At 48.8% G+C, this 11,154-nt stretch overlaps 1 protein-coding gene across 1 annotated transcript; it reads left to right on the top strand.

Moving 5' to 3' along the window:
* On the top strand, positions 1 to 8,504 carry TAB1 (TGF-beta activated kinase 1 (MAP3K7) binding protein 1). Its single transcript, XM_031600203.2, has 11 exons — positions 1 to 148; positions 726 to 862; positions 1,026 to 1,179; positions 1,810 to 1,896; positions 2,415 to 2,553; positions 3,002 to 3,115; positions 5,464 to 5,575; positions 5,662 to 5,806; positions 6,179 to 6,401; positions 6,701 to 6,857; positions 7,822 to 8,504. Exons 1-11 carry the CDS (start codon positions 116 to 118, stop codon positions 8,027 to 8,029), a joined length of 1,509 nt encoding a protein of 502 aa, XP_031456063.1. The 5' UTR covers positions 1 to 115; the 3' UTR covers positions 8,030 to 8,504.
* The last annotated feature ends 2,650 nt before the right edge of the window (positions 8,505 to 11,154 follow it).

Raw genomic sequence — 11,154 nt, 5'->3', positions numbered from 1 at the left:
TTGGCTGCGAGCGCTGCTCTCTGCGTGAGGGGAGAGGGGGAGGGGTTGTGTGGAGCGGCCGCTCTGCCCGGCAGATTTGTCTGCTCTGGAGGGAGGAGGCCGCTGCTGCTGCAAGATGGCGGCGCAGAGGAGGAGTCTGCTGCAGAGTGTGAGTGGCGCCGTCCCCCCTCTCCCCGCTCGCGCATCCCTTTCGGTGTGTGCGAGGAGCGACCCGCACCTCCTCCTCACCCTCCTGCCCGGGAAGGGGGAAGTACCCGCCGTGAGGGGAGTTGGGTGTCCTCCGCTCCGTGCTGCCCCGGCCGGCCCGCAGCCCTGTGGGGGCTTTGGGGCCCTGCCTGAGGGGTGAGGGTCAGCCGCTGTGGGCGGGCCCGTGTGGGCACGGGGATCCTCCGTCGGTGTTGGCAGCCCCGAGGCCCCGTTTTCTGAGCGGGTGTCCTCCAGGTGTGAGGGTCCCATCCATCGAACTCGCCATTGGTGCTGTGTCGTGTGTCAGGCTCGGGTGCGAGTGTCAGTTCTGGTTTCTTGTTAGAAAGAGCCGGAGGTGCAGCCAGAGCTCAGCTTCAGAGGGAAAGCAAGGTGTAAGTGATGCAGCTCTGCAGCAGGGAACGTGAAGTTCTCTGGTAGGTGCACTGCCCTGGTAGGAGAGAGGGTGGGAATGAACCTGTAGCTCATCCTGAAGCAGCATTCTCACCTCAGGGTTTACATGGCCTCTTTGTGTCTCTCAGGAACAGCAGCCCAGCTGGACAGATGACCTGCCGTCCTGCCATCTCTCTGGGGTGGGCTCAGCTCCAAACCGTTCCTACAGTGCGGACGGCAAGGGTACAGAGGGTCACCCCTTGGAAGATAACTGGTTGAAATTCAGGTAGGTTGATTGTGCCTGGGTCAGTCTCCTTTACCTGCCTCTGTCTGCAGGTGATATTTAGCTTTTCACAGAGGACTCTCTGAGCATACAGGATTCTGAAGAAACTTGTTGTGTGTGTCTCTGTATCACAGACATCTGTGAATTCTTTTGCCTTCTCTGCTAGGAGTGAGAACAACTGCTACCTCTACGGTGTCTTCAATGGCTATGATGGCAACCGAGTCACCAACTTTGTGGGCCAGAGGCTGTCTGCAGAATTGCTGCTGGGCCAGCTGCATGCAGATCACAGTGATGCTGATGTGCGCCGAGTTCTGCTGCAGGTAAAGCAGCTTCAACTGGGAACAGCTCCTTCTTCTCACAATACCCTCCACTTATTGCCACTGGGGAGCAGCATCTGGTTTCTGAGGAGGTTGAAACATCTGTCAGTGGTTGTGATTGCACTCATCCTGAGCAGCTGCAGTGCTTTGTTTTACTTCCATCTCACACCCATCTGTCTCCCTGGCTGTCAGTGTCCTGCTGACAGCTCTCCAGGAATTTGCAGCCAGCTTTCACTGGACATGTAGGAGCAAGTCAGCTTGAGAAGGAGATGACACTGAGTGAAAGGGAGAAATTAAGGCGTGGGGGGATGCATGTGCAAGTTCACTCTCTTGAGTGGTGGATGAGTATTTTTACAATTAATGTACAAAATCAATAGGTCTCTAACATTGCTGGGTTTGTAATTTGTGTGTTTTGTCTCCTGTTTTGAGTACTAGGAGATTGCTTTCACAAGCTTTTAACGAGAATAATTGCACTAAAATAATTGCATTTCAGTATGATGCTGTGATTCCTTTAATACCTTTTTGAACTGTGATCAGCTGCTCTTATGAACTAGTCTTAGGAGGTGGGGTGGGTATCTTCGAAGTTCTCTAAGTACTGGATAAGAGCTCAGTTTTTCTTATGGTCTTTTCTAGGCTTTTGATGTCGTAGAAAGAAGTTTCTTGGAGTCTATTGATGATGCTTTGGCAGAGAAGGCTAGCCTGCAGTCCCAGCTGCCAGAGGTAATGTAGCCTTAAGAACTGGGCAACTGGTCAGTGTTGTCCAAAGGAGGTTGTAACTGAAATCTGTGTCCCTGTAGTTCTCATTTGGGAGCCAGTGTGAAATGAAGCAAATGCCATGGTCTGTTCTGCAGAGTTCCCACTGGTACTACTACCAGAGCTATCATTGTTTTTTTCTTAGTAAAGAACTGAAGATACTGTGGGAAGGTGCTCAGCCTTATACTTATGGCTCTTCTAGGGTGAAGACATATGATGTGGATGGTAGGCAGGGCCTCAAATTTGCATGGTACATGGGCAGATGTGAATTCTGGTCTTTAGTGAATTGGAGTGTCATCTCCAGAATCTTATCAAACCTATGTGGTTTGTTGGGATTGAACAAATAATTGTATGATTTGCACATCTTGGCCTCAAGGCAAGACTGTCAAAATGAGGCCTCTCTCTCTATACATGTGTTGATTCTAGCTGTGGTTTCAGTGTTGTTGACTAAGTGTTTAAGCTTCCTCTGTAATCTTGGATTCCAGGGTGTTCCTCACCACCAGCTGCCTCCTCAATACCAGAAGATCGTGGAGAGATTGAAGGTTGTAGAGCAGGAGATCTCTGGAGGAGCCATGGCTATCGTGGCTGTTGTTCTCAACAATAAGCTCTATATTGCCAATGTTGGTGAGTTTTTCTTTGTTAGCATCCCAGTTCAGGTGTTTGTGAGGATGGCTGCAGTTCTAGGAAGCAGAAGCAATTTGTTGGGGACAGTTTCCCCGGTCAAGGAGTGATTTGCTTGTTACTTGAAGGACGTACAAATCAGTCCAAGTCATTATCTCTGGAGATACTGGCTGATACAATGTTTATGACCAAAGAAGAGGGGAAAGTGGGTTGAGAGGTAGTGGAGGTTCACTGGGAAGTGAAGGTACTGGCTCAAGGCTGAGTGAAGAGCTGCCTAACAAGCCTAGTATGCTGTAAGCAAGTCTACTTCTAGGAGATTATGAAGAGAGTACATGAGCTTTTCTCTTCTTTTCTGTCCTTATTCCCCTCTCCTGTTCCTTTTCCATTTGGATATGTTCTTCCCCTTAACGGCAGAGCTATCTGGTGCCTCATCTCACTACTCCTGCTGCAGGTACCAATCGTGCACTGTTGTGTAAGTCCACAGTGGATGGGCTGCAGGTGACTCAGCTAAACGTGGACCACACTACAGAGAATGAGGATGAACTTTTTCGCTTCTCTCAGCTGGGTGAGTGTTCAATTTCATGTTCCTACCTGAGAACATCTCATGTCTCAGTTTATCTGGGGCACCAGGAATGACTTAAGCCCCTGGAAACAATAAGTGACAACAGAAAGAAGCTCTCTGTGGGCTGTGGTTTCAAATAACAAGTTATTTTTCTGCATACCTAGCCACTCTGAAGCTACAGAGTAAGTTCAGTTTGCTGAACCAACAGAAAACAGTCCTTTTCTTCTTCCTTTTTTTGTTTGTTCTGAGAGTTAGTTTTGTGTCCCGCTGCCATGCTGTCATTGATTTGCCCTGCAGCTGTGTGATTGCTGGAGTGGCTAGAAAGGCAGGAACAGAAGCATGCAGCCAGAGGGCAGAAGCGGGGTGGGCAGAGTGTGACTGCCCCTTTGGAGGTAAACCACAGTTAGTCTGGGTTAAGTTCTGCATGATGCCACACCCCGAGGATGGTGGGTTTTGATTTGCCTGTGTACAAGCTGCTGCAAAACAGCAAGTACACTTCAGACAGAGGCAGACCAAACTCTGGCATTTAGTGCTCTTACATCAGTAACTATTGAACTCTGCCTATACTGACATCATGCTTCAGGCAATTTCCCTTTTCCTTTACAATGTTTGACATGTTTTTTTTTCTTTGCCTGGAACTAGGCCAGGCCACTTGTGTGGCTGTTAACACCAAACTCTTCATATGGAGATACTTATATTCTGTGCCTTTGTTCTGGTATATATAATTTGGCATTCTTCATTAGGTTCACATATCAATGTTCTTATCTGGGGAGGCTGTCAGTGTGATAACTTTTTTGCTGCTAGGTCTTGTTTTATTCCTTTCTCTTTCATTTTTTTTCCTTATTCCTGCAGTAGTGTTGTGTGCTATGAAACAGAGGACTGACCACAGGAATCCAGGGAAAAAGAGCCTTTGACTGCCTTTCTACTGCCTAAAACACTAGGTTCAATTTAGTTGTGGTCTGTAGTGGGACAGGACTCTCTGCTAGGTATGCTGACCTTCTCCTACTGGTGCAGCAGTGGTTCTCCTACTGGCAACGCTAATGGAAGGGAGAGCCTGTGGAACAAGCTAGTGTGTACAGGCTATTCTGGGGACCTACCTGAGGTGGTTGTAGGCCCAAGTTGAAGCACAGTGCTAAGAAGTCACAGGGATGGTGTTTGTCATGGTATTTGTTTTACCTGTCCTGGGGAAAGGCAGAGGGAGGTCTTACACCTGCTTGGCTCTTCACCCTGCTCATTTCAGCTTGTTCAGTGCTCCTGGACCATCACTGTGATTTAGACACAAGCTCTTTGGTGTGCTTGAAGCCTCCTTGTGTTTGTGTCTGTCGTTAACTTGTATCCCCCTGCCAGGAGCTGGCAAATGAGCCAGGCCATGTTGATGAGTCAGCTTTGGTCTGCAGCAGATGGCAGGAATTGTATTTTACTGCTGGGGTAGGTGTGGAGCCATCTGTGTGGTGAGGCTTGGTTTGACTCAGGGGGAGAGTTTCAGTTGGACCTCTGCCTTCACCTTGTAGTGAGGACAGTCATCCCTAGATAAAAATCTCAAAATAACACTTTCTGCCCGTTAGCTCTACATTTAACCAGGAAGGGGGGGATTGCCAGAACAGACCAGGTAAGTGACTCATCTGCTCTGAGTCCTGCCTCAAATAATAACCCCTTGCAGATGGTCCCTGTTAGCACCTTCTTCAGGATAAGATCCCTCCCTAGCATCTGACAGGTCTGAGTTATCCGCTTAAACTTAATTAAACTAAATACCTGCTTGCTCACTGTCCTTGTTTTAGGAGTAGCCAGCACCAATCTGAGCACTTGAATAAATTCAGTGCCTCTTGTTGATTTCTTAAGTTAGCATATTACTGAAATTGTCATATGGAATTTAGGATCAAGGATCAGTAATCGTTGGAAGAAAAAGCAGAATCTTTCATGTATGTTTTCCCTCTTCTTGCTTTCCTCCTCCCATCACGTGGTCCAGAGCTGACAGGCACAGATGTTCCACTGCCTTTTCAGTAAATGCTTGTGCTCCCAGGCCAGCTGCCACTGGTGGCTTTGGACCAAGATGTGGACTTTGTCCCAGGGCCAGCCATTGCGTTCAGAGTGGGAGTGTTGGGCTATGAGCATCTTGCTCCTTTTCTCTTACTCCCAGATTACAGCTAATGAGAATGTGTCCTTTGGAAACAGAGCAAACTGCTCTTTCTTTCCTTACTGTGAGGAAGGATGATTCTTTGGCTTCTTGTTTTGCCTACTCTAACTGTTCTTTTTCAGCTGTGGATATTGTGTTTCTCCTTCCTGACAGTGCAACTGCGGTAAGTCCTTGAAGTTTCCCATACTCTCTTACTTTTTGTTTTTCAATCTGGCAGGCTTGGATGCAGGGAAGATAAAACAAGTGGGGACTATCCGTGGGCAGGAAAGCACTCGACGCATTGGAGACTACAAAGTCAAATATGGCTATACTGATATTGAACTCCTCAGGTCAGAAAAACTCAACTTTGTGGTTTCAATCCCTTTTCTTTGTGACCCTTCCTTCTCACTCACTATGCACCACTGTCTCTTTCCAGTGCTGCTAAATCTAAGCCTATTATAGCAGAGCCTGAAATCCATGGAGGGCACTCGCTGGATGGAGTGACTGGCTTCTTGGTGCTGATGTCTGAAGGGCTCTACAAAGCTCTGGAGGCAGCTCATGGGCCTGGGCAGGCCAACCAGGTGAGTGATTACATGGGAGTTGTTCTCTCAGCTACTGGCTTATTTCAGGGGTGTTGGCTGCTCTCGTGTGGGCCATCCTTCACATCTGTCGTGCGAGTGCTTCCTGAACTGGATGCCTGTGCCACCCCATTCCAGTTAGTAACAATGTGAGAGCTGGTTTGCCGAGCCAGTTCATCCAGGTACCTTCCTCTCCTTTTAGGAGGAGCCTGTTAAAGAGGATGGGATAATTCTAGGTGCAAATTATGTATCGGCAAGTGAGACTGGCAGGAACTGCAGCTAGATAAATTGCAGTAAAACTTAGGTCACGTGGCTGGAAAAGGTTTCCTCCAGAATCTCTTAAACATTGTTTCATTTATTTCCTCCTCTGCTTAGGAAATTGCAGCCATGATAGCCACAGAGTTTGCCAAGCAGACGTCGCTGGATGCTGTGGCCCAAGCTGTAGTGGACCGGGTGAAACGGATCCACTGTGACACTTTTGCCAGTGGTGGGGAACGGTCCAAGTTCTGTCCCCGCCATGAAGACATGACCCTGCTTGTGAGAAATTTTGGCTATCCATTGGGTGAGATGAGTCAGCCCACGCTAACACCAACACAAGGTATGCTGCAGAGAGAAGTAGATGGAATAGAGGGTGGAAGATAAGAGCCCTTGATCTGGCATTGACCTCGTGTTGGGAGAGTAGATACTTCAGTGTAGAGGGAATTTTGTTATTAGAGGGATTATTGGCTTCTGAGACCTAGAGTCCTTAACAACTTGATGATGCATTACTGCATCTAAGAAAGGAAACTTAATATAAATTGGGATCTTTGACTATTGCTTTGACCTTTCTTTGATGCTCTGCACCCCTTGTCACTCATGTCTCACCTGCACATATAATTCTGTTTTCTTCCTTCTCAGGGGGCCGTGTCTATCCGGTCTCTGTGCCATATTCCAGCTCCCAAAGCACGAGCAAAACGAGCGTCACACTGTCTCTTGTCATGCCTTCCCAAGGCCAGATGGTCAACGGTGCCCACAGCAGCTCAACTCTGGATGAAGCCACCCCCACCCTCACTAAGTAAATATGTTGCTCTCTTGATATCCCGCAGTTCCCTGCAGCTCACGCTGTGTGAAGTGGTTGAAAGGCAGAGGCACACCTGTCACTCATTCCCTTATCTGCAGCATGGCCCTCCTGTCTGCAGTATTGACAGCTAGTGTAAGTTGTTAGCTGGAAAGTGATATGTGAGGAGTGGGAATGAGCAAAGCAAGCAGCTCTGAAGCCAGCTCTGGGAATATGCCTTGTGAGAAGCATCTGCTGCTGTCACCAGAGGACACTCTGGCAGTCCAAAGCAGTTCTTTGGATGTTGGATACTGTGCATGGAGGGAGTGTGGGAACCCTTTGTTTTAATAATGAACAGAGGCTGCTGAAGAGGTTGTGCTGCATAGGTCAGCTTGCTCAGAGGAGGGAAGTTAGGATAGAAGAAGGGATAAAGGTTACACCCGGATCCTGCGTGAATCTACTGTGCAGGATCCTACTAGTGGCTCTGATTTTGAGTTCAGCCTTTGGCACAGGGTGGAGTGTGTACATTCTGCAAAGCGAAGAAGCTCTATGCTTATTGTGTTCTGGTAGCTCCAGAAACAATGAGGCTGACAAACCAGAGCTGCTTTGGCTGCAGTGCAGGTCACGCAAGAATAGCTTTTCTGCTGCCAGACTCTTCCTGTAAAGCTCGTACTGTATGGGTATGAGGAAGCCAGCAGAGTGTGTCCCTCTTTTATTTTTCTTTTCTTTGCTATCTCTCCTTTGTTTCTCAGATGTCTGGTTGTACTTAAAGCTGTCCAGTTAAAGGTGAGGCAGGTATCTTTGGTAGTCATCAGTAGCATGCTGTTCTCAACACACCTAATGCTGTGACAGAGCAAGGATCTGTAACTTCTTTTACCTGATAGCTTAATCCTTAAAGAAGCTGGCACTTGTTCTGGTGCCTTGTGCAAGGTTGTGAATGTGGAAAAATACAGCTGCTTTTGTTCTCTCTCTCTCTCCCCAGCCAAAGCCCCACTGTGACTCTCCAGTCTACTAACACTCACACACAGAGTAGCAGCTCAAGTTCAGATGGGGGTCTGTTCCGTTCCCGCCCTTCCCACTCGCTCCAGCCAGATGAAGACGGGCGCGTAGAGCCCTATGTGGACTTTGCAGAGTTTTACCGGCTTTGGAACATGGACCATGGTGAGCAGGGAGCACTGACTGTGTCCTAAAGTGGAAATGTGCCTCCTCCACCCACCAGGTGCTTGACTGTGTGAGAAAAGACTGAGGAGGGAGCAGGAGTGCTCTGGCTCAATTCTGTGTTCTGCCAAGAGTTAACTCCTATCCAGGATGTGCTGAACACTGGGCTGAGGAGCGTCTGCTGTGCTCTTGTCATACGTGTTGCCTGTGCAATGCGCCTAATCCTGACTGACCTCTTTCCCTTGGAAGCCCAGTGAACAAGGGAAGGGGTCTTGAATGCAACCCTCGCTGCAGGTTTTTACAAATAAAGTTGCAGAGAGGGCTCCCTCCTGGATAATGCAAGAGTAGAGGCCTGTATAAAGGCTGTGTGCGCGTGTGTAGGTGTGTGTGTGTGCCTGCGTGTGTGTGTGCTGTCAAAATGTTTCCACAATTCATAATGCTGTGATTCCAGTGTTCAACTCCATAGAAGATACCTCTATTTTGCAGAATAAATAACTTATAGCTACACTCATTGGCACCTGTGTGGCTTGCTCTCTTCCTTAAATCAAAAGGATGTGGGTGTGACAGCTCTTCCCACTGAAAACCTACAGCCCCCAGTGCTGCAACTTGCAGCAAGCAGGTCTCAGTTGTAGAAGCGTCCTGAGCCCCTGCGTGTGGATTCAGGGCCTCTGTAGCCTTTGACCTATGCTTACTGGCAAAACTTTGGCACTGGTACTAAAACATAAATCCAGATTCTGTAGAGGGTGGAGTGTAATGCATTTTTCTTTAACAGGCTTTTGTTAACACCCAGAAGGAAGTTAGATGTTGATGAACTTAAAGCTGTAGCTGTGTTGCAGTGCAGCTGTGTTACAGGTGCTGGAGTTCATCCTCGTGTCAAAGCAGAAGTGGGCAGCAAGCAGAGAAGGTGTGCAGCTGAGCGTTAGCCTGGAGGAGCTGGGGAAGGTGTCAGAATTGCAGCAACTTTCCCCTTCAGTTCAGGCTTCTGACAGCAGGCGGCAAGCGTGCCTCTTCCATGCCTGCTGCAGCCTTTCCGCTGCAGCCAGCCTGCCTGCCTTGCTGGGGAAAGCTGTAAGCAATGTGATGAAGCCTTTGGTGTGACTAAGGGAAGAAGGGAAGGAGCAGAGCATTGCTGCAGTGGAAGCCAGCACGCAGCGAACTCTGGTGTGTGCAGGTTCGAGACGCTTGTGGCATGCTGGCTTAGGAAGGGTGGAGGGAGATTTCTCCCTCCCCATAAATCAAATAGCATGGAGTGCCCCGAGGCAAGATCGGAGTTTACTGAGAACTACGTGGGCAGGGTCGAAGCGGTGAGAAGTTCTTGCTTCCTGGGAAGGTACAGGAGGAATCCCTTGCACACCTGTGACTGGCTCTCTGCCATTGCCTTCCCAGGCCCTGCCCACGCCTTGTGGGCTAACCTAGGAACGGAGCAGGGCTGCTGGACTGCCTGCAGATGCTCTGTTTCTCTGTCACTGAGATTGCCCAGACCAGCTACCAGCCCATCCCCACCATGCCTACTGACCATGTCCTCAGTGCCACGTCCACACGGTTCTGGGCCACCTCCAGGGATGCTGATTCCAGCGGCTCCCTGGGCAGCCTGTGCTGCTGCACCATCATTCTTTCTGAAAAGTTTTTCCTATTTTCCAACCTGAAAAGGATGGTGCCATCCTAATGCAGACTAAAATGGAGTTGAAGATATTTTATCCTATTTTGCGTTCCCCAACCTGGCACGGATTTCGAGAGCTGTATAAACAAGTCTTGCTTATTCCCCTATCCCATCCATCTATGGTATTTGCTAACTTATACCGAGAACACTTCCAATGGGAAATATTCCAGCATGCAGATGCTCCAGACCAAGTTTAAGAATTGCCAAATACCCTTATATAAAGCAGATCACACAAAACGAACTTTTGACACAGCTCCTGGTTTGCTAGGTACAAAAAATTGAAGTAAGTAGGAGCATACAGAGCTTTATGGCCACTGGAAGAAGATGAGCAAAATAGGTTTTCTGTGCATGCAATATACCATGGCTTAGGAGTCCAGGTCAAAGAAATAGTGTGTATGGGAGAAAGCGACTAGGAAGCAGATGTCAGGATTTAATGTTATCCTGAAGGAGCTGTGCAACAACAGTGGAAAAAACCCCGCTCAAGCCAATGGGGTCTGTTTGTTCCTTCCACAGACATTCTGAAGAAGGGCGTTAGAGGAACCCAGCACAGCTCATTGCTGGAGGAACTCTCTCTAGCAAAGAGCATCTCCGGCATCCTGAAATGTCAGCGCTGCTAATGCGAGTTGTAAATAAACCACTGGGGATGGGTTAGGTATTTTAAATCCTACAGCTCTCTCTGTAAGCATAGGAATGCTGTTTGGAGTATTCTGGCTAAAATTCAAGACGAGTGCTTATATCCTGCCAACTCCAATCCCCTCCCGGAGTTTCAAGTGGATGCGATATTTATCTCCGCTTCCCGTCTTAACCATTGTGTGTTGTTGCTGGAGGTTGCTAAACAACTGCTGTCTCATCGGTGGCTGTATAAAGCCATCCCCATGCGCATCCGAACCGTAAAGCTGTTTGGAGTCCTTGCATAAGAACCCCAAGGTACATGTAAGCTGTTAATATTTATTATGCGGAGCTGCGAACGCGACTGAAGATGGAGGGATTAGAGCAACCGAGTTCAGGCTGCCGAGCAGAATGGAAGAGAAAGCAGATGCCCGGGAGGAATCAGCACGGGAAGCGCAAAGGATCCAGTGTGCAGGATTAGCCGTCAGCAGAGCGTGGAAAGCAAAGGGCTGTGCAGCCCCCAGAGAGCAACGGGGCAGGCAGGGAGGGTGCAGCATCTCTACTCCCTGCTTTCCTCACCTGCTGCAGGAGCCCACATGAGGATTTGGCCATAGCAAGAAGCGGCTTGGACATGGTGTCTGTAGAGGGTGGAGGAGATGACTTGGGCTTGTGGTCCCATCCTCCTCTCCTGTTTTGACTCTCCTAACCTGCTTTCTGTCTTGTCTCCCAAGAACAGCATGACCTAGAAACTCGGTATTTCTTCTGAGCAGAGGAGCAGAGAGCTTTTCTGAGCCTTGCAAAAACTGCGTAGTGGTGGGGATCAGCACCAGCCCCTTTCTGCAGAGCAAATCAGCTGCTTTGCTTCCAGCTATGAGAGCCAGGGTGCCA

This window comes from Phasianus colchicus, chromosome 1, assembly GCF_987193195.1.
Source record: "Phasianus colchicus chromosome 1, bPhaCol1.hap1.1, whole genome shotgun sequence".
Taxonomy (NCBI): Eukaryota; Metazoa; Chordata; class Aves; order Galliformes; family Phasianidae; genus Phasianus; species Phasianus colchicus.
Note: the sequence above shows the minus strand (reverse complement) of the source record. Positions and strands in the feature narration are given on the sequence as shown.

Excerpts from the sequence above, each read along its gene's own strand:
- TAB1 (XM_031600203.2), top strand. The coding sequence starts at position 116 with ATGGCGGCGCAGAGGAGGAGTCTGCTGCAGAGT. Across the intron at positions 3,116-5,463 it reads TTTTCGCTTCTCTCAGCTGG|GCTTGGATGCAGGGAAGATA; the intron begins GTGAGTGTTCAA and ends TCAATCTGGCAG. Across the intron at positions 5,807-6,178 it reads GGCCTGGGCAGGCCAACCAG|GAAATTGCAGCCATGATAGC; the intron begins GTGAGTGATTAC and ends TCCTCTGCTTAG.